We start from the raw sequence: 22001 nt of genomic DNA, 5'->3' as shown, positions 1-22001 counted from the left end.
CATGGCATTGAAGGTCAAACGATTTGTGACCATTGCTGCATCAACTATAATAATAAAAAAAAAGTATTGGCTTAGTGCAGAAAGGTTGGTTCCTTTGAGCTGCATTCTAACAGTAATTATCAATTTCTATAATGTCCAGAGTTGAATCATTTCTATAAATGCCTGTATCATATTAGAATTGGGAGGGATGAATAATAGGTTAGATAGATAGATATTTCGACAGAGAGTCCAAATGTATTCAGACTCTTTTTGACTGTGAAGGGGTTCTTTTAATCATCTTTGGATTTGTAGCTGTATTCTTCAAAGTAGTCATCAGCGAAGCGCAGCATCTGGTTGAAGGCGCTGAGGAGCAGGATGTCACTGTTCTGGTCCACCTCTAGGTGATGGCTGTAGTTCTTCACAGGAACCACACAGGACAGAGGAAGGCCCAGACGCTGGCCGGCCTCCTGGAGCTGCAGCAACACAGCACAACAGATGAACGTTAGCTTGGCTCAGTGGTTCCCAAACCGAGCGTCCCCAAAAAGATTTGGGGGACACACACTCAAGCTCAGTGAGGTAGTGTTGGTTTCCTATGGTTTGTCTTTGGTAGAACTCACCTTGGTCTTGATGTAGAGGCTGCGATAAACATTGGTCAGGTCATCTGCCACAGCGGGATCGGCTTCATCCACTTTAGTCAACAGGAGCAACTGAGGGATCCCTGGAGAACAGCACCACAACAAACATGTTCAACAGCTGTAAAACATAAAGGACCCCAGGCTGTGCAATTGTGATACTTTTGTTTTGTAAACCAAGGACTTAAATGTTCCACTATTAGATAGTCGATTGCTATTCATGTCTCGTCTCCAAATCATACAAACATATTGTGTCATTAAGGTAAAAATTGTGCCAATAATGGACATTAATGCTATTTCTATAAAATATCGCGTCGACAACTCACATGAAAATATTTCATCACATGTAATGACACTACGCTAACAGTATGTGATAAAATGTAATTGACATGATGTAATGTTGTTCTGTTGATCCTTGACTGCCTTTCCTACACCACTTACGCCTGGTTTCTTGCTGAAAATAGCCGATCTACAAGCACACAACACGTGGCATTGAGACTTTCTTCGAGCCACAACGCCTTACAGTTAAACATTACTATTCATTTTGGAAGCAAGCTTGACATATATGCCTGAATTGTACTACATATGGAGTGCCTAAAATAGCCGATCTACAAGCTCACAATGTGTTGCTATTTTCGGGGGGTGCAGTGCTGCATAATTTGGGCCTTACAGTGATGCTGTGTTTGACCAACTGACCGGCTTGGTTGACCTTGATTCGAATGGCGGTCAGTTTGTCCTCCAGCTTGGAGGGCATGATGGAGATCTTGTTGGCGTCGATGACGTAGACCACGCAGTGGATCCTGTTCTCAAGACTTGGATTCTTCTTGTAGTCCGGGTCCTCTGGTTGTAACGCAACTGCAGCGTTGAACTGTGAAGAGTAGGGGAAAGAAAACACATTAATTTCACTCATGACTGACTGAATAATGCATTACATCCTTCCCATCTCTCTAATGTCCTATATAATTAAAGAAAGCAAAAGATGATTGAAATAAGATGATCCTGTTCCGCAAAGCAAGAACCACAATTAGTATTTTACTAAAACTCTATAAAAGGGTTTTCAGTTAGAAATGTGAGAAGATTCACCTGATATTTGTCTTTAATGTGACCTCTCAAAATGCTGCTTATGTCGTCCACACTAAGCCCCTCCCCCGTGGTCTCCTCCAATCCCATGGTGTCACACACGATGATTGGCAGAGATTTGCCCTCCTTTCCAGCTTTAACTTCGTAGGTGCGATACTGTGGGATGTACAATGGTCAAAGTTATCAGCTGTTTTCCACTCCAAGTTACAAAAAGCAAATAGCTTCAAAAGCAAAACACAATTGACCCTGCCAGGCAGATGACCAACCAGCCTCCACATACTTCACTACTAAAGGAACTCAACATATCAAACAGGACATTTAGAGGAATTCACTGAGGAACCAAAGGAACCAAAACACAAAGGAAAACAGTGACCTTCACCGTTGACTGCATCAACAAACTTCCTCCCTCCCGAAACTGATGGGAAATCCCAGTGGGACTAAAAAAGTAAAGTAAAGTTACCATGTTTACCCAGGGTAACTGGACTAAGCTCAAGAACTTGTTTACAGCCAGGCCCTGCTCATAGAACATTTCATGGTAGGGGTTCAATGCCTTGCTCAAGGGCACTTCAACAGTGGTAATTTTAACGTGCCGGTCCGGGGATACGAACTAGCAACCTTCCGATATCAAGACCACTCCGCAAACCGTTCGGCCACCGCTGCCCCCATTTCATATGCTTGTTAAGGTGTATTGCCTGGCATTCATCTGTGCCCTCTTTGTCAACCAAGAACATTAGTTCACACTTGTTACGGTTGTGGGTCAGTTACGTAGCAGTGGGCAGAGAGTCACCTGGGTGGTGAGGCTGATGCCAGAGGTGCCAGTCATGGCCTGGTTGGTGACACGTCCTTTGAAGACGGACTTGATGGAGTTGACAAGGCTGGACTTCCCTGCTCCAATTGGTCCAATGAGCAGAACCCTGATCTGGGTCAGAGAAGTGATGGTGGGCTTGTAGTTCTGTATGTGGTCCAGCAGCCTTTCCCTATTCCTGTGGAGACCAGAGTCCAACAGATTAAACTTTTCAGCATGTTTCAGATACAGTATAATGTATGAATAGTACAGTATGTGTAGTACTGTATAAACAAAGTCTGGTTAAACGTGTATCGATCGGCTATCGCACCCACTCGCACCCACTCGCACCACCGCAACTATTAATGTCCGCCCAGTACACTCACAGAGTAACAACTATTCATGTCTGCCCAGTACACTCACAGAGTAACAACTATTCAGCTATTCCAGTCCCTGGAACTACATATTTTTAGATGAGTGTCTGCGGCCAAATGCAGATATTTCTGGGGGTCCTTGACATGAAATAGTTTGAGCACCACTGACATAGAAACATGAGGTTTTTCAGAAAACTGTCAGGATTTAGAATACATTTGTAGAATCGTCCACAGGTCGAAATGGGTTAAGGACCTCCTCAAAAACTAGGATGCATCTCAAGGCCGTCTGTCTAAGTTTGTCTTTCTGGTTAATTTGTATATATATATATACAAATAATAACAACACAGGTATTTTTGTTTGTTTGTTTGTTTTTACATTTCTAGAAGAGTGACGCTTTTGGGCATTCAAGTTTTCCACCTGACAGCTACAATAGTTCAGTAATCAGTATTGTGTTGTGTGGTATATGGTATACCTGTAAATAAACTAATCCAGATCCATACTTACTCAGGACTCCAGTCCATGTTCCTCCATGTCTTCTCAAGGAGTTTACTGGAATCTGGCTTCTGAAGGAGTTTACTGGAGTCTGGCTTCTGAAGGAGTTTACTGGAGTCTGGCTTCTCAAGGGGTTTACTGGAGTCTGGCTTCTCAAGGGGTTTACTGGAGTCTGGCTTCTCAAGGAGTTTACTGGAGTCTGGCTTCTCAAGGAGTTCACTTTCTGCTGAAACATCTCCACGGTCAGACTCAGAGCAACATTAAAGACAGTACAAACAACTGAAACATCTTGTAGGCTATGTTTGTCTTTGTATTAATTGAACTCGCCTCCTATTTTATAAACTTCACATTCAACCAGCTGCAGGTCGTTGCCATGCATTTCTGCAGCATTGAAATTGTAATAATCTTGACTAGGACTGTTGTACACTACAGCTCGGCCATTACTACAAAGACCTAAATTGTCTCCAAAATAAGGACCATGGCTGCCGTGCATTAAAAGAGCATAAGCGGGATTGGTGACCGGATATTTGAGAACATTTGCCCTGTTAAAGGTGAAAAGAAAAGCCTGGGCATCGTTCCCCCATTGACCACTTTGATTAAAAGAAATACTGGTGTATCCCCCAAAGACGAAGCTAGAGTCATTGTAGCCCACGGTCAGAGTGGGCCCCTGGTTGTCACATCTCTGGTGGAACCACTGTAACCATGGACTGAAGCCTTGTAGAGGAGCTTCAGGGTCACGTTTCCTATACGGTAGCTGGGAGCACAGCTCCATCTGCTGGCGTCCACGGCGTCAACTTCGGGAGTGCTTGAGCACCCACTGACACAATAGTAAGCCAAATAGCACCCACTGACTGACATACCAGCTCAGTGGCCTTGTGGTTAGAGTGTCCGCCCTGAGACTGGGAGGTCGGCGTTCGATCCCCGGCCGGGTCATACCAAAGACTGTAAAAATGGGAACCAGTTCCTCCCTGCTTGTCACTCAGCATCAAGGGTTGGATTGGGGGTAAGTCCCTGCGACATACTAGCGTCATGTCCAGGGGGTGTACTTGTACATCAAGCTGCCTCACGCTACAGAAACAGGAGATAGGCTCCTGCCCTATGAGCCTCATGGCTCGGCAAGGCTACTTTACCCACTACTGACTGACGGCTGAAGCTCCCCTCCCCCTGGTCATTTTGCCACGTATAGGCACACACCTTTACGATGTTCAGAGAACAGGTATTCAAATGCTAATACGGTGACTTTGTTCCGTGTGACTGCACGGTTCATTCACACTCCTGCAGCAACACTACACTGACACGGACAGCGGAGAGGCTGCTGTCTGTGTACCGTCGGCCCGTCTGTGAAGAGCCATGAGCCGGGAGGGAGGGAGGGAGGGGAGGGGGCAGCCATCTCAGCCAAAATATCCCCAAACAATGTCCAGGGAACAGAACTGTTCCTTTTCCTCAGACTACTTTTACTTTAATTAAAAGGTACGATGCAGTGGCTGTAATTGGGTCAAGGATCTTGTTTTCGTGACCAATGGAGTACGAGATTGGTAATACATTGGCCAAATCATGACATTGTTAGGCCATCTGGGGAAAATAAATAAATGCTGCGTCGTCGTCGTCGTCCCACTCAATTCTAGCCTATACCTAAAGGTAAAATCCACCCGCCGCTTATGGCTGAAACAATTTAATTATTTACTGTTGATCATTGATCATGCTGAAATGTTGAAACAAGATGCTGAAACAATTAAATGTGTTCATTGTGAACTGAAAGCGCACCACTGAGTTTATAAGCAAACCAAGAAGAAGGCTTTCCCTCGCTGCGGCGGGCCCGGGGAGGCGGGCGGGGGGAGATGGGCGGTGGGCTGCGGCGCCCTGATGCCTGGGTCATCCTGGGATTCATGGTGGAAGAATGGTCCAGTAGGTCTGGATTCTCTGATTGAACACAAAACGATAGCCATTGCAGTACCTAAATAACACTTATTTTTGAACAACACCAATACAAAGGCTGTTTGTGTAATTAGAAAGCCTACTTTACTTAGTGGACGCACTCTGAGCCCCCCACCCCACGTATAAAATGCACTTACATTTTGGCCAGAAAGGGATTTGTTTTGCACAAACTGTCTTTGTATTGGTGAGTAGGTAAAACATTCTTTACATTTTCACTACAGAGGAGGGGCTGGTCTGCGTTTCATGCGAGGCAGGAGAGAGAACAGTCCCATATAGCCTTAAGGCAACGGCAGTAAAGTGCATTAGGCTTTGGACAAGAGCTATATAAAAATAATATAATTTAAATATAAAAAAGGAATCTGCCATTTGAATTAAGGTGACTTGACTTGATTGATTGACATCAAAATGGGCCTGTCAGCTCAAACCCACAATGCAATATCTTCTTTGTTTTCAAGAGTGTTGCGCACAAACCTCAGTAGCATTACAGAGTTATATACTAAAAAACAACCAATTCCATTTTCACCCTTCTATTATAGGCTATGTAACATCAGCGCCACTATTCCAAAGGTACATTTTTTTTAAACTATTTTCAGCAATGGAATAACAATCTGTTGTTTGTTTGTAGATCTCGTTTAGCTGGGCATTTTGAAGGTAGCTCTAGTAAAAAAAAGTGTGGGCGCCCCTGCTATAAACCATCAATTAAAACATCCAGATGTTTTTACTGACACTAATTCAATCTGATTGCCATGCAATTAAATGTGCCCCTGGCACTGGAAAACAACATCAATTTAGTTTTTGTTACATATCAGCAAAAGTTTCAAATAGCTAGCGCCCCTCCTGTCCCCCCGGTCCCACACAATTACGTCTGTCCCTCAAATGAACAGTTTGGATCTGATTCTGGTCACCCTAAAAGGGCATCGAGGGCTTACCTGTTGTTGTTCTGTAGCTGCTGTCTATGAAGTCTATAGTGGCTCTGCAGTGAAGAGTGACAGGTTTGAACTGCATGGCCAAATGGTGTCTCTTTATAGGCGGAGGTTGAAACAGAACCTGTATTCTCAGTAGAGATTCTGGTTGGTTTACATTATTGGTCAAGTCAGTGGTCACTGACTGGTCAGGCTGCATTCAGGTGTTAAAATACCAACATAAGTCGGAAGTCCATGAGACAGAACTCCAAATGTGGGCTATGATGATGACCTAATCGAAGTTCCCAGGAGATTTCGCCACAATGATTACCAAATGAGTAGGCAAAGCGATAGAAGACATTTTTTTAAATTTCGACGTCAGGCCTAAATGGGTTAATATTAAACTGTTAAAGTAAAGTACCGTATGACGGTCATACGGTACAATTTCAGAAAACTGGGGAAGTTTCATGGTGATAACAATTTCTTAAAATGTGTCATCCAATTCATACTATGACCCTTCCACAGGAGTTTTTTGATATTTACTTATCAGATGTTATTTTCACCTTTAGGTGAATTGGATGACACATTTTAAGAAATTGTTATCACCATGAAACTTCCCCAGTTTTCTGAAATTGTACAAATATGCAAATTAGGCATTATATAGGAACCACACAAGTGATACTTCTGCCCCTCAAATGAACACATTGGATCTAGTCACCCTAACACACACACACACACACACACACACACACACACACACACACACACACACACACACACACACACACACACTAGGGCATTCACTAACAAATCGATGCCCTATGGCCTATAGCATGGAACAAGCTCCCACTGTACCTTCGTCAGGCAGCCTCTGTAGTGTAGACATTTTTAAAGCACAGCTCAAGACCCACTTCTACAACAACGCGCCCTTAATTAAGAACCTATTGTCTGCAGCTGTGTATGTATGTGGCTCTCAGCGGTGTCCTACTATTGACTGGCTGAATTTGAACTGTGCTGTCAGAGAAGTAACAGCTAGAAGCCCGCAAGCTTTATCCCCAAAACCCCAAACGATAGACCCCCCACCTCCGTGCTTGAAATAAAACGTCTGGGTTTCCGAGGCTACATATCCGTGCAGACGCAATGACTGTCCTGTTTCTGGTTTAGCTTTACGCGCGGGAGCGGCGGTACATGAATCTCTCCGTCTCCGGTCAGTGCGGGTTGTTGTTTATTTGCATGGCTCAGAAAATAAGTAACAAACTAACATGAGAACGTTATCGAGTTGTTGGAGGAGGAGGGGAAGGTTCACGTCTTGAACGTGGGACTTGGAAGGTAGGCTAATGCAGATTGTATTCTGATCTGATTATGTGCCAAACTGCTGCTGGCTGCTGTATAATGTTAATATATAGACCTATGTCTTCTATTCTTATAGGCCTATTGTGTTCTGACAGTTCTGAAGGTCGGGCTGCTGACTGACTGCCACTAGTGTTAATGTTATATTTTGTATTGTGTTCTCGGGCCGCTGCTGCTGCGCTGTGTGCCAATTATGCCCCCTCTCCACACACACACACACACACACACACACACACACACACACACACACAGGTTCTGCATGTTCTGAAAAGGGTTGATGGACATAGGCTACCGTATAGAATCTCTATGGAATGGATTGAAGACAGAATATAGTGTATTCAGATTGAAATACAGACGTATTCTGAATGAATACTAAATAATACAGGATATTTGAATGATTTCAAATGAAACCTGTGTGAATGTGTGAATCACTTACCTTATTGTCAGTGGTGTCATGGTGAATTATATACAAATACAAACTACGGGACATAACAGACATTATTATTAGAACATTTCCACCCAGACTCAGAGTGAGGCAGTATAGCCTTAAGATAACAGCATCATTTCTAGCAACAATTCTACAGATATATGAATTTGCACGTGGGGCGGCGGTGGCTCAGGGGTAGAGTGCCTGGATGGTAACCGTAAGGTTGCCAGTTCGAACCCGGGCTCCCCCAGAGTTACTGTCGAAGTGTCCTTGAGCAAGACACTGAACCCCTAATTGCTCCCGATGTGCTAGTTGGTGCCTTGCATGGTTTCCGCTGCCATCGGTGTATGAATGTGTGTGTGGATGGGTGAATGTAATGCACAATCTCTGTAAAGCGCCTTGGATGAAGGCGCTATATAAATGCACCATTTACCATTTACCATTTTGCACTTAGCCTACTTGGCTTTATATCGCCGATTATTGTTTCACATGTAAACAGCACATCGGTGTGTTCCACCTATTGTTATGTTTATCAAAAAATACTTTTATATTTGGAAATCACGGAGAAGTTCAGAAACGCCATAGTGTACACAACGGGCTAGCTAGATACTCCCTGGTCCCTTTCCACCGCAGACTGCTTTGCGCGTACCCACAATGCACCATGTTATTTTCAAGATGGCCGTATCCGCGAAACGGCCTATGCCAACTGTTTTAAAGTATTGTACAGTAACAACGCACCCCTGCTTTAATTAGTGCCAGCCGAGAGAGAGAGAGAGAGAGATTTCACAACGTTGACACAAGTTTACATTTAAAAAAGCAAAGCAAGTTTCTTACTGGCATACTGGCTTTCAAGGCCTCTCAACATTGCCGAGTTGGGACATATTTAACACTTTAACAATAGAGCACCGAAGTCTGACGTGGCGTCAGTCCCCAGGTTCATGTATTTTTTTAGTTGCATTGAAATCGCCATAGGTGGATTTTTAGATCGCTTCATATAAGAACTGCGTTTGAAAAATAAACCGATCATCTCAGCCTTTCGGTCAGAGGGGTGGCTGTGTGTCGTTAATATTTGATACAGCCAATTTCTGGAGAAAATGGAATTAATGTGGCCGCAAAGGCCTTGAAACTACATATGAAGGCAATGTCGCTGCTAATATACGTCACGCCCAGCAGTCAACACATTGCGTTCCTGAGATTCCTCGTTGAAATAAGCTCAGCTGGTGGTGACTCAACTCGTACTAACCACGAAACATTAAATATCAATAAAATAAAAATAAACATAATTAACATTCAGTTTATGTTGTGCGACAGGCATATGCAGCCACCCGCCTACCCGGAAATGTAGTCTCTGTGTTATTTACTCGTTTCTAACGCTTATTTTGTTACTCTTTGGGTATATTTGTACATTTCCACCTTCAGTCGATGCTTCATATCCATATGAGTGTAAAGGCCGGGATGATCGGTTTATTTTTCAAATGCAGTTCTTATATGAAGCGAAATAAAATCCACATATGGCGAGTTCAATGCAACTTAAAACATTCATGAACCTGGGGACTGACGCCCTCGACAGACAGTGACGTCAGGACTTCGGTGCTCTATAAAAGCTAGCTTTTAAACTATAATTTAATTTGGCTCATTACTTTGACTGTAGCGCCATCTGCTGATATCAAAAGGTAATAGCTTCCCATGACAGCTTCAGTCATCTCACTGACAACTGACAGACTTGCTTAAGCCATCAGCTGTATGTGCCAAAGTCAACACCACCACCGTGGTGAGAAATAAAATGGACCCACCTCACCTGGACTCTTTCAGTTTGCAAATCCTATCAACCGGTCCACCAACATTCAAGGTTAAATAACATATTGCCAAAAAAGAAGTAGGCTACGGTAATTTCCAATGATTTGGAATTTGTTTTTCTGCAGCTCAGAGATAACGAGAATAACCACAGTGTATATAGTGTCCAAAGATAATAAACATAACTTGAATAGGTCTACAAAATCGGGTCCACATTACAATATCCCATATTGCTATTCCCTTAAGTGACAGATTTAAGTTAATGTGCTGCCTTAAGTTGTTTACAATTTGAATTTACTGTATACATATTGGTGATGCATTTAGGATGCAGATTCCTCCAGGTAGCCGAAAACCTATTGTGGAAGTGAGTGTCTTAATATGCTACTGCACTGCAGAATCTTATACCCGAAGGAGACCACTGAATAGAGGGTTGGCTGGATGGGAGAGTCCTTTAGAAGGAGACCACTGAATAGAGGGTTGGCTGGATGGGAGAGTCCTTTAGAAGGAGACCACTGAATAGAGGGTTGGCTGGATGGGAGAGTCCTTTAGAAGGAGACCACTGAATAGAGGGTTGGCTGGATGGGAGAGTCCTTTAGAAGGAGACCACTGAATAGAGGGTTGGCTGGATGGGAGAGTCCTTTAGAAGGAGACCACTGAATAGAGGGTTGGCTGGATGGGATAATCCTTTAGAAGGAGACCACTGAATAGAGGGTTGGCTGGATGGGATAGTCCTTTAGAAGGAGACCACTGAATAGAGGGTTGGCTGGATGTGAGAAGTCCTTTAAAATATTGAAACCTTTCTGCTTGATGTGGATGTGGTATAATCTGACGATGCAATCTCCTCTGCCCTCAATGTAGGTTCTGACGGCGTTGCAAACACAGATAAACCATGGAATAATGTTGTGTGTTTTGTCTCATACATGCTTCTTAATTCAACTCAATGCAGAACAAACTTCTCATTCAGAACAAGCATAAGATCCTGTTTAACAGTAGCCAAGAAAGCTTTTATGAAAAAAAAAAAACTAAATCAAAACCAAAAAAGCAACCGGTATACATATAACTATGTACACGGTAAGTATATATTCAAATTTCCAATATTTTCATGTTTACTTGAATACCTGAACCGAACTAGCAATTATAACATAGAATATCCAATTATCCAAACCTAGTGCCTTATACCAAGGGATAGTACCAACGTACCAAAACCACTATATTGCTAAGAACAGGAACATTATAATTAAACAGATTAGAATACCAAGGGACCATTAGAAAATAAAGAGAAGGCACTGGATAATCTCAACTAAAAGCAATTTATACGAGTTTAATAGTTAGTCTAAATAATTTTTCACTTTGTAAAACATGGCATTGAAGGTCAAACAATTTGTGACCATTGCTGCATCAACTATAATAATAATAATAAAAAAATATTGGCTTAGTGCAGAAAGGTTGGTTCCTTTGAGCTGCATTCTAACAGTAATTATCAATTTCTATAATGTCCAGAGTTGAATCATTTCTATAAATGCCTGTATCATATTAGAATTGGGAGGGATGAATAATAGGTTAGATAGATAGATATTTCGACAGAGAGTCCAAATGTATTCAGACTCTTTTTGACTGTGAAGGGGTTCTTTTAATCATCTTTGGATTTGTAGCTGTATTCTTCAAAGTAGTCATCAGCGAAGCGCAGCATCTGGTTGAAGGCGCTGAGGAGCAGGATGTCACTGTTCTGGTCCACCTCTAGGTCATGGCTGTAGTTCCTCACAGGAACCACACAGGACAGAGGAAGGCCCAGACGCTGGCTGGCCTCCTGGAGCTGCAGCAACACAGCACAACAGATGAACGTTAGCTTGGCTCAGTGGTTCCCAAACCGAGCGTCCCCAAAAAGATTTGGGGGGGACACACTCAAGCTCAGTGAGGTAGTGTTGGTTTCCTATGGTTTGTCTTTGGTAGAACTCACCTTGGTCTTGACGTAGAGGCTGCGATAAACATTGGTCAGGTCATCTGCCACAGCGGGATCGGCTTCATCCACTTTAGTCAACAGGAGCAACTGAGGGATCCCTGGAGAACAGCACCACAACAAACATGTTCAACAGCTGTAAAACATAAAGGACCCCAGTCTGTGCAATTGTGATACTTTTGTTTTGTAAACCAAGGACTTAAATGTTCCACTATTAGATAGTTGATTGCTATTCATGTGTCATCTCCAAATCATACAAACATATTGTGTCAATAAGGTAGAAATTGTGCCAATAATGGACATTAATGCTATTTCTATAAAATATCGCGTCGACAACTCTCATGAAAATATTTCATCACATGTAATGACACTACGCTAACAGTATGTGATACAATGTAATTGACATGATGTAATGTTGTTCTGTTGATCCTTGACTGACTTCCCTACACCACTTACGCCTGGTTTCTTGCTGAAAATAGCCGATCTACAAGCACACAACACGTGGCATTGAGACTTTCTTCGAGCCACAACGCCTTACAGTTAAACATTACTATTCATTTTGGAAGCAAGCTTGACATATATGCCTGAATCATACTACATATGGAGTGCCTAAAATAGCCGATCTACAAGCTCACAATGTCTATTTTGCTATTTTCGGGGGGTGCAGTGCTGCATAATTTGGGCCTTACAGTGATGCTGCGTTTGACCAACTGACCGGCTAGGTTGATCTTGTTTCGAATGGCGGTCAGTTTGTCCTCCAGCTTGGAGGACATGATGGAGATCTTGAGGGCGCTGATGACGTAGACCACGCAGTGGATCCTGTTCTCAAGACTTGGTCTCTTGTTGTAGTCCGGGTCCTCTGGTTGTAACGCAACTGCAGCGTTGAACTGTGAAGAGTAGGGGAAAGAAAACACATTAATTTCACTCATGACTGACTGAATAATGCATTACATCCTTCCCATCTCTCTAATGTCCTATATAATTAAAGAAAGCAAAAGATGATTGAAATAAGATGATCCTGTTCCGCAAAGCAAGAACCACAATTAGTATTTTACTAAAACTCTATAAAAGGGTTTTCAGTTAGAAATGTGAGAAGATTCACCTGATATTTGTCTTTAATGTGACCTCTCAAAATGCTGCTTATGTCGTCCACACTAAGCCCCTCCCCCGTGGTCTCCTCCAATCCCATGGTGTCACACACAATGATTGGCAGAGATTTGCCCTCCTTTCCAGCTTTAACTTCGTAGGTGCGATACTGTGGGATGTACAATGGTCAAAGTTATCAGCTGTTTTTCACTCCAAGTTACAAAAAGCAAATAGCTTCTAAAGCAAAACACAATTGACCCTGCCAGGCAGATGACCAACCAGCCTCCACATACTTCACTACTAAAGGAACTCAACATATCAAACAGGACATTTAGAGGAATTCACTGAGGAACCAAAGGAACCAAAACACAAAGGAAAACAGTGACCTTCACCGTTGACTGCATCAACAAACTTCCTCCCTCCCGAAACTGATGGGAAATCCCAGTGGGACTAAAAAAGTTAAGTAAAGTAAATTAAAGTTACCATGTTTACCCAGGGTAACTGGACTAAGCTCAAGAACTTGTTTACAGCCAGGCCCTGCTCATAGAACATTTCATGGTAGGGGTTCAATGCCTTGCTCAAGGGCACTTCAACAGTGGTAATTTTAACGTGCCGGTCCGGGGATACGAACTAGCGACCTTCCGATATCAAGAACGCTCCGCAAACCGTTCGGCCACCGCTGCCCCCATTTCATATGCTTGTTAAGGTGTATTGCCTGGCATTCATCTGTGCCCTCTTTGTCAACCAAGAACATTAGTTCACACTTGTTACGGTTGTGGGTCAGTTACGTAGCAGTGGGCAGAGAGTCACCTGGGTGGTGGCATCAGCGTTAGTGCTGCCACTCTTGGCCTGGTTGGTGACACGTCCTTTGAAGACGGACTTGATGGAGTTGACAAGGCTGGACTTCCCATCTCCAATTGGTCCAATGAGCAGAACCCTGATCTGGGTCAGAGAAGTGATGGTGGGCTTGTAGTTCTGTATGTGGTCCAGCAGCCTTTCCCTATTCCTGTGGAGACCAGAGTCCAACACTCCAACTAAACTTTTCAGCATGTTTCAGATACAGTATAATGTATGAGTAGTGCAGTATGTGTAGTACTGTATAAACAAAGTCTGGTTAAACGTGTAGCGATCGGCTATCGCACACACACTGTCAAGCTATTTAGTATTTTTTGCAGTTTCCCTGCTTGAAAGGGATGGCACAGACCATATGGAGATTGTAACTGGGTTTCACTCAAACAATGACCACACAGTTTCCTTCTTTTTACTCTTCTTTACTTTTTAGTTGAGTACAGTTGTACATTGTGTAAGTCAGTAAGTGGGTAAGTCAGGTGAAAAACCTTAAAGGGAAAATAAAAAACTAATGTAAGTATAATGCACATTAAATCAATACACATACTTTGCATATGTTTTAAACACCTGTAAATATCATTCTTACTTAATAGTGTCTCTTTATAAATTCATTTTAAATAAATTCATTTCTTGCTCAATTCGTTTTTAAACTGTTTTTAAACACAATAAACTCATGAAATGTGAATTAAATAAACATAGTTAACACATTGATTGCTAACTTTTGAAATTCTACTCAGGATTGCTTCTGCTAAGCGATTAACATTGGACTTTTTAACTTTTTAGGGGCCCACAGCGAGGGGCCTCTTATAGCACATCGCACATTGCATAAATCAAAAGGAAGCCAAACTAGTCCACTTCAATTTAAAAAAAAAAAAATGATTCTACCATCTTCCATTCTGGAGATATTGACCTTTTTCTAAAACCTGCTTTTCACTGCACGCTGCTCTTTTGAAAAAACAGCAGAGATATGGAAGGTTGAAGTTGACAGACATTGACAGACAGATATAAAAATGAACACAAATAATATCATATACATACTACACACTGAATGAAAGCCCTGAATGTCTACTTTTAGGAGGAAAACAAATACACATGGTCCCATGTATAGTTTGTCAGTAATTGGCTGTTGAATGCAGCTTGCGCCCACCAGAGAGGATTTCAGAAAATGCATGGACCTGAAGAACCATTATTCACAAAATAAGGCCTATAGCGATGTACATACTATATACCGTATGAAACAGAAGACTCTCTGCTTTCATAAGAAAAATACTTCTACTGTAATAATAATACAAATCACACCCCTGTGAAGTGAGCAGTGCAATGTTGCACAACATTGCACTGCTCACTTCACATGGGTGTGATTTTGTACAGTATGTACATGTCGCTATAGGCCTTATTTTGTGAATAATGGTTCTTCAGGTCCATGCATTTTCTGAAATCCTCAGAGTATTTTAGACAAGACAAGGAACTGACAACTAAATATTCACAAAATAAGGCCTATACATACTATATACCGTATGAAACAGAAGACTCTCTGCTTTCATAAGAAAAATACTTCTACTGTAATAATAATGAAAATCACACCCCTGTGAAGTGAGCAGTGCAATGTTGCACTGCTCACTTCACAACATTGCACTGCTCACTTCACATGGGTGTGATTTTTATTATTATTACAGTATTAGTTTTTTTCTTATGAAAGCAGAGAGTCTTCTGTTTCATACGGTATATAGTATGTACATGTCGCTATATGCCTTATTTTGTGAATAATAGTTCTATAGGTCCATGCTTTCTCTAATCAGACCAGTGTGTGTCCAGTGGAAACCTCGTATGAATCTGATCTCAGGTCAGAATGGGCTAAAGTTCTCTCTGAAAAAGAGAATTTTATAAATGAAATGGATTCAATAGTCTAGTATTGACAAACAGTATATGGGATATGTGTATTTTATTTGTTTTCCTCCTAAAATTAGACATTTAGGGCTTTCATTCAGTGTGTAGTATGTATATGATAATTTATTTATGTTTATATCTGCCTGTCATGATAACGTCATGATGATGATGATTCTATGCACATATGTGATCATTGTCTCAGTAAACAAAATCAACAGATCGTTTGATAGCATAACAGTGACTTGAGAGGTTGACATGTCTGGACATGAACCACAGGAGCGACTCAACTCGCAGTGGGGGGGGGGGTTCCACGACATGTCTGGACATGAACCACAGGAGCGATAAGCGTAGCCCGGCTGGCTGTGATTTCGACAAAATGACAGACAACACGATGGCTTCCGCAGCTTAGGATTGTATTAGTTATCCATTACAAACGGGTCGATTACGTCCCAGACGCCTTATCACTGCAATTGGCTGGCGAAGGCGCTATGGCGATTATGGTGATCAACTGCCGAGAATCTTTTTTCCGAGAATGAGAGTAGCATTGCAAACTGCAAAACGATCGATCGCAACTCGCAGTGTGGGGGGGGTTCCACGGTGTGATATCTGCTAGCCTAGTATACTGCTTCTTTGTCCAAACATGGCTGACGCGACGGCGAAAAAAAGACAGTTGGTCAGATGTATACTGCTTCTCCTATGGCGGTCCTTCGAGAATACGTCATTCGTTTCGCGTATACCTGTCCGTGTGCGTGAAATGGCGATCGACCGTTGGAGATTATTCTTGGTTTATATACGGGTTTATATTTCCGAGAATGAGGCGGCAGACCGGTGAGTTGTCGTTGGAAAGAATTAGAGAGGGCTGTGTCGAGTGGATCTGTGTGAATGAGTGGGGGGGGGGGGGGAAGAAACTGTAATGCGATGGAGAGATGCCTCGGGAGAAACCATGTAGAAACAGGAGGGGAAGGGTAATCGAGTGTATTCACAAATTTCACACACACTAGAAAATGGGTAGCTCCATTTTAGATCCCCTGATCTGCGTTGGTCTATGCCGTGTGCAGGACGGCGATGCCGCCTCCCCAGTACGTCGTAATGGATACGGCATGCCTGGAATGTGGTTAGACCAGGCCTCTTTTCAGGAGGTGGGGGGCTTTAAACTCCCGGATCTCACAGCGGATCTTTCTGGAGAGGATCAGTGTTACATTATGTGTTGTCCGGGCGTCAGAGAAGTTGATGTACAGTATACAGTAAAAACACCAATAAAACGCTTTAGAGCGTGATGCGCAGACGGCGCTCGAGATTAATAAAACGCTTTAGAGCGTTTTGCGCAATCGATGAGTTAATTAGCATCATTGAACCATTTTTATCAATCAATACTCAATTCAAATGTATTTTAAATCAAATAATCATGTTCAATGTTAACTTCAAGGGTCATCACAAATAACAACAAACAATGTCCATGAACTGGCATGCAACTGGCATGATCTGTCACATAATAAACAGTTCTTTCTCACCGGCTGTCTCTCCAGCATTTATATGGCTGCATCCTTCTGCTCTGCTGTTGCAGTGTGTGTTGCTCCTCTTTGGATGCACACTGCTGTTTGTGTGGAGGTTTATGTGTTTCCTGTGTTTGGCCAACGCCCTACTCTCAGGTGCAGTGAATGCACTGATGGTGATTAGTGAGGCAATTGGGGAGTGAGTGAGTGAGTGAGTGAGATTGTCAATCAATGATTGTCAATGATTGTCAGTCCAGATTTAACCCCTTGCTCTCCATTTCTCCAAGTTGACTTCACACACACGCACTCGCACCACCGCAACTATTCATGTCTGCCCAGTACACTCACAGAGTAACAACTATTCAGCTATTCCAGTCCCTGGAACTACATATTTTTAGATGAGGGTCTGCGGCCAAATGCAGATATATCTGGGGGTCCTTGACATGAAATAGTTTGAGCACCACTGACATAGAAACATGAGGTTTTTCAGAAAACTGTCAGGATTTAGAATACATTTGTAGAATCGTCCACAGGTCGAAATGGGTTAAGGACCTCCTCAAAAACTAGGATGCATCTCAAGGCCGTCTGTCTAAGTTTGTCTTTCTGGTTAATTTGTATATATATATATATATATACAAATAATAACAACACAGGTATTTTTGTTTGTTTGTTTGTTTTTACATTTCTAGAAGAGTGGGCATTCAAGTTTTCCACCTGACAGCTACAATAGTTCAGTAATCAGTATTGTGTTGTGTGGTATATGGTCAGTGTTGGGGAAGTTACTTTTTAAAAGTAAGGAATTATAGTTATCGTTACTTATCTAAAAAAGTAATTTGTTACTTTACTTTACATGAAATTATGAAAGTAACTACTTTACTTTACTTTAAAAAATAATAATATAAAAAACGATTTAAAAGAAGGTTTTTTGTGATTAATTAATCTCAATTAATTGCATATCAATAGGCCAATTTGACCTGATCATCAGTGAGCTTTTTTTCCGAATGGATTTGGATACGAGTGAATCAATGAATAGTGACTACATAAGCATAGGCAATTAAAAAAGTAGTAATAATAGTGATAATATTATTATTTATATAATGCTTCTCTGAGTACTTAAAGATGCTTTTCAAGGGGAACATGAGAAAACAAATAAAAACTACTTTATTAGAGAAAAACTAAGACTATGGAATAAAATAAATGAAAGTGGAATGAGATAGCTGGGGAAAGAAATATTCTAGAGGTGTGTTTGAATTTATAGGTGGTGGCTGGCATGTCTTGTGAGTTTTGGGAAGTGCATAGTTTTGACAGGTCTGCCTGCTGTGGACAGTGAAACCCTGACCATTAAACACGGGCAGACGCAACGATACAGTATCATTCATTGTGAAGCCACTAAGCCAGCAACATGTCGATGCAAACAGACGTATACAGTAGCTGCTCGGCCTGCTCCAAATGATATTCCCATTCGTCTGTGTCTGCCCGTGTAAACGCAGCAACCCTCACGGGTTGGGGAACGGATGGAAAGTACCATAGTGTTATTAAGGAGGACTCCTTGGCTTCTAACGATATGGACCAGAGTTAAACTAATGTTAGCTCCCATGCTAACTAGTTGCTACCCTCGTCAGAAACAAGTTACCTTGGGTCGCAAGTACTCAAAATAGTGTTTAAATGTCCAACTCCCAAAGCAACCGATCTCGCTGTCATGATCCGCATTTGCCATTTTAGCGTGTGGTACTGTATTATGATTTTCGTTCTACCGGCGATTTCTGTCTGTGTAGTATCTATGTATGTGTTACAAGGGTTCGTGTGTCTGTGAATAAATCTGTTACTGTTTAACAGCCAGTGTAAGCCCGCCCACCCTGTAGACTGTCTCTGATTGGCTGACCCTGAAATCTGTTCCTACCTTAGCCAATCAATGACCTCTTCTGCGACGTGCTTTTATCACGTTAGGGTGTAAGCCATGTGGGCTGAGAGGCTAGTATGACTGCACAAAGAAACTGTCAACACAGAGAGCGCTCTCTCTCTGCACTGCAGGCAGCAGCACAGAGCCTGTATGATAGACTCACGGAGTCACGGAGCTGCGAGACTTTTCACTGATCACATAAGTTGACATAACGCCATAACGTGGGTAAAGCTCGCACAATAACTATAAGGCCGTTATGGAATGGGGAATGTAAAGCGTTAGGTTACAAGTTACTGCAAATAGTAGTTACGTTATGTAACGTAACGCGATGTAAGGGCGTTAGTCACAACACTGTATATGGTATACCTGTAAATAAACTAATCCAGATCCATACTTACTCAGGACTCCAGTCCATGTTCCTCCATGGCTTCTCAAGGAGTTTACTGGAGTCTGGCTTCTGAAGGAGTTTACTGGAGTCTGGCTTCTCAAGGGGTTTACTGGAGCCTGGCTTCTCAAGGAGTTCACTTTCTGCTGAAACATCTAGAAACATCTCCACGGTCAGACTCAGAGCAACATTAAAGACAGTACAAACAACTGAAACACCTTGTAGGCTATGTTTGTCTTTGTATTAATTGAACTCGCCTCCTATTTTATAAACTTCACATTCAACCAGCTGCAGGTCGTTGCCATGCATTTCTGCAGCATTGAAATTGTAATAATCTTGACTAGGACTGTTGTACACTACAGCTCGGCCATTACTACAAATACCTAAATTGTCTCCAAAATAAGGACCATGGCTGCCGTGCATTAAAACAGCATAAGCGGGATTGGTGACCGGATATTTGAGAACATTTCCCCTGTTAAAGGTGTAAAGAAAAGCCATGGCATCGTTCCCCCATTGACCACTTTGATTAAAAGATATACTGGTGTATCCCCCAAAGACGTGGCCAGAGTTATTGTAGCCCACGGTCAGAGTGGGCCCCTGGTTGTCACATCTCTGGTGGAACGCTGCTGCACTGTAACCATGGACTGAAGCCTGGTAGAGGAGCTTCAGGGTCACGTTTCCTATAGCTGGGAGCACAGCTCCATCTGCTGGCGTCCACGGCGTCAACTTCGGGAGTGCTTGAGGGCTTGAGCACCCACTGACACAATAGTAAGCCAAATAGCACCCACTGACTGACATACCAGCTCAGTGGCCTTGTGGTTAGAGTGTCCGCCCTGAGACTGGGAGGTCGGCGTTCGATCCCCGGCCGGGTCATACCAAAGACTGTAAAAATGGGAACCAGTTCCTCCCTGCTTGTCACTCAGCATCAAGGGTTGGATTGGGGGTAAGTCCCTGCGACATACTAGCGTCATGTCCAGGGGGTGTACTTGTACATCAAGCTGCCTCACGCTACAGAAACAGGAGATAGGCTCCTGCCCTATGAGCCTCATGGCTCGGCAAGGCTACTTTACCCACTACTGACTGACGGCTGAAGCTCCCCTCCCCCTGGTCATTTTGTCACGTATAGGCACACACCTTTACGATGTTCAGAGAACAGGTATTCAAATGCTAATACGGTGACTTTGTTCCAGTGACTGCACGGTTCATTCACACTCCTGCAGCAACACTACACTGACACGGACAGCGGAGAGGCTGCTGTCTGTGTACCTTCGGCCCGTCTGTGAAGAGCCATGAGCCGGGAGGGAGGGAGGGGAGGGGAGGGGGCAGCCATCTCAGCCAAAATATCCCCAAACAATGTCCAGGGAACAGAACTGTTCCTTTTCCTCAGACTACTTTTACTTTAATTAAAAGGTACGATGCAGTGGCTGTAATTGGGTCAAGGATCTTGTTTTCGTGACCAATGGAGTACGAGATTGGTAATACATAGGCCAAATCATGACATTGTTAGGCCATCTGGGGAAAATAAATAAATAAATGCTGCGTCGTCGTCGTCGTCCCCCCACTCAATTATAGCCTTAACCTAAAGGTAAAATCCACCCGCCGCTTATGGCTGAAACAATTTAATTATTTACTGTTGATCATTGATCATGCTGAAATGTTGAAACAAGATGCTGAAACAATTAAATGTGTTCATTGTGAACTGAAAGCGCACCACTGAGTTTATAAGCAAAAGAAGGCTTTCCCTCGCTGCGGCGGGCCCGGGGAGGCGGGCGGGGGGAGATGGGCGGTGGGCTGCGGCGCCCTGATGCCTGGGTCATCCTGGGATTCATGGTGGAAGAATGGTCCCGTAGGTCTGGATTCTCTGATTGAACACAAAACGATAGCCATTGCAGTACCTAAATAACACTTATTTTTGAACAACACCAATACAAAGGCTGTTTGTGTAATTAGAACGCCTACTTTACTTAGTGGACGCACTCTGAGCCCCCCACCCCACGTATAAAATGCACTTACATTTTGGCCAGAAAGGGATTTGTTTTGCACAAACTGTCTTTGTATTGGTGAGTAGGTAAAACATTCTTTACATTTTCACTACAGAGGAGGGGCTGGTCTGCGTTTCATGCGAGGCAGGAGAGAGAACAGTCCCATATAGCCTTAAGGCAACGGCAGTAAAGTGCATTAGGCTTTGGACAAGAGCTATATGAAAATAATATAATTTAAGTATAAAAAAGGCATCTGCCATTTGAATTAAGATGACTTGACTTGATTGATTGACATCAAAATGGGCCTGTCAGCTCAAACCCACAATGCAATATCTTCTTTGTTTTCAAGAGTGTTGCGCACAAACCTCAGTAGCATTACAAAGTTATATACTAAAAAACAACCAATTCCATTTTCACCCTTCTATTATAGGCTATGTAACATCAGCGCCACTATTCCAAAGGTACATTTTTTTTAAACTATTTTCAGCAATGGAATAACAATCTGTTGTTTGTTTGTAGATCTCGTTTAGCTGGGCATTTTGAAGGTAGCTCTAGTAAAACAAAGTGTGTGCGCCCCTGCTATAAACCATCAATTAAAACATCCACATGTTTTTACTGACACTAATTCAATCTGACTGCCATGCAATTAAAAACTGGAACTGGCACTGGAACTGGCACTGGAACTGGCACTGGAAAACATCAATTTAGTTTT

General features: G+C 42.7%; 2 protein-coding genes across 2 annotated transcripts; both read right to left on the bottom strand.

Annotated features, from left to right (window-relative positions):
• Positions 1-269: 269 nt before the first annotated feature.
• LOC310855973 (interferon-induced protein 44-like) lies at positions 270-5288 on the bottom strand (the record flags this gene model as incomplete). The annotated part of the gene is made up of 8 exons (XM_083761189.1): positions 270-452; positions 597-697; positions 1308-1479; positions 1695-1847; positions 2479-2674; positions 3355-3568; positions 3952-4114; positions 5127-5288. The coding sequence occupies 8 exons, from the start codon at positions 5286-5288 to the stop codon at positions 270-272; spliced, it is 1344 nt and encodes a 447-aa protein (XP_083617315.1).
• Positions 5289-11380: 6092 nt separating this feature from the next.
• On the bottom strand, positions 11381-21136 carry LOC310855963 (interferon-induced protein 44-like; the record flags this gene model as incomplete). Its single annotated transcript, XM_083761178.1, has 8 exons — positions 11381-11563; positions 11708-11808; positions 12423-12594; positions 12810-12962; positions 13604-13799; positions 19321-19462; positions 19847-20011; positions 21019-21136. The coding sequence occupies 8 exons, from the start codon at positions 21134-21136 to the stop codon at positions 11381-11383; spliced, it is 1230 nt and encodes a 409-aa protein (XP_083617304.1).
• Between the last annotated feature and the right edge of the window lie 865 nt (positions 21137-22001).

The sequence above is a fragment of the Protomyctophum parallelum genome (genome assembly GCF_964188405.1).
Source record: "Protomyctophum parallelum genome assembly, chromosome: 1".
NCBI classification, from domain to species: domain Eukaryota; kingdom Metazoa; phylum Chordata; class Actinopteri; order Myctophiformes; family Myctophidae; genus Protomyctophum; species Protomyctophum parallelum.
Note: the sequence above shows the minus strand (reverse complement) of the source record. Positions and strands in the feature narration are given on the sequence as shown.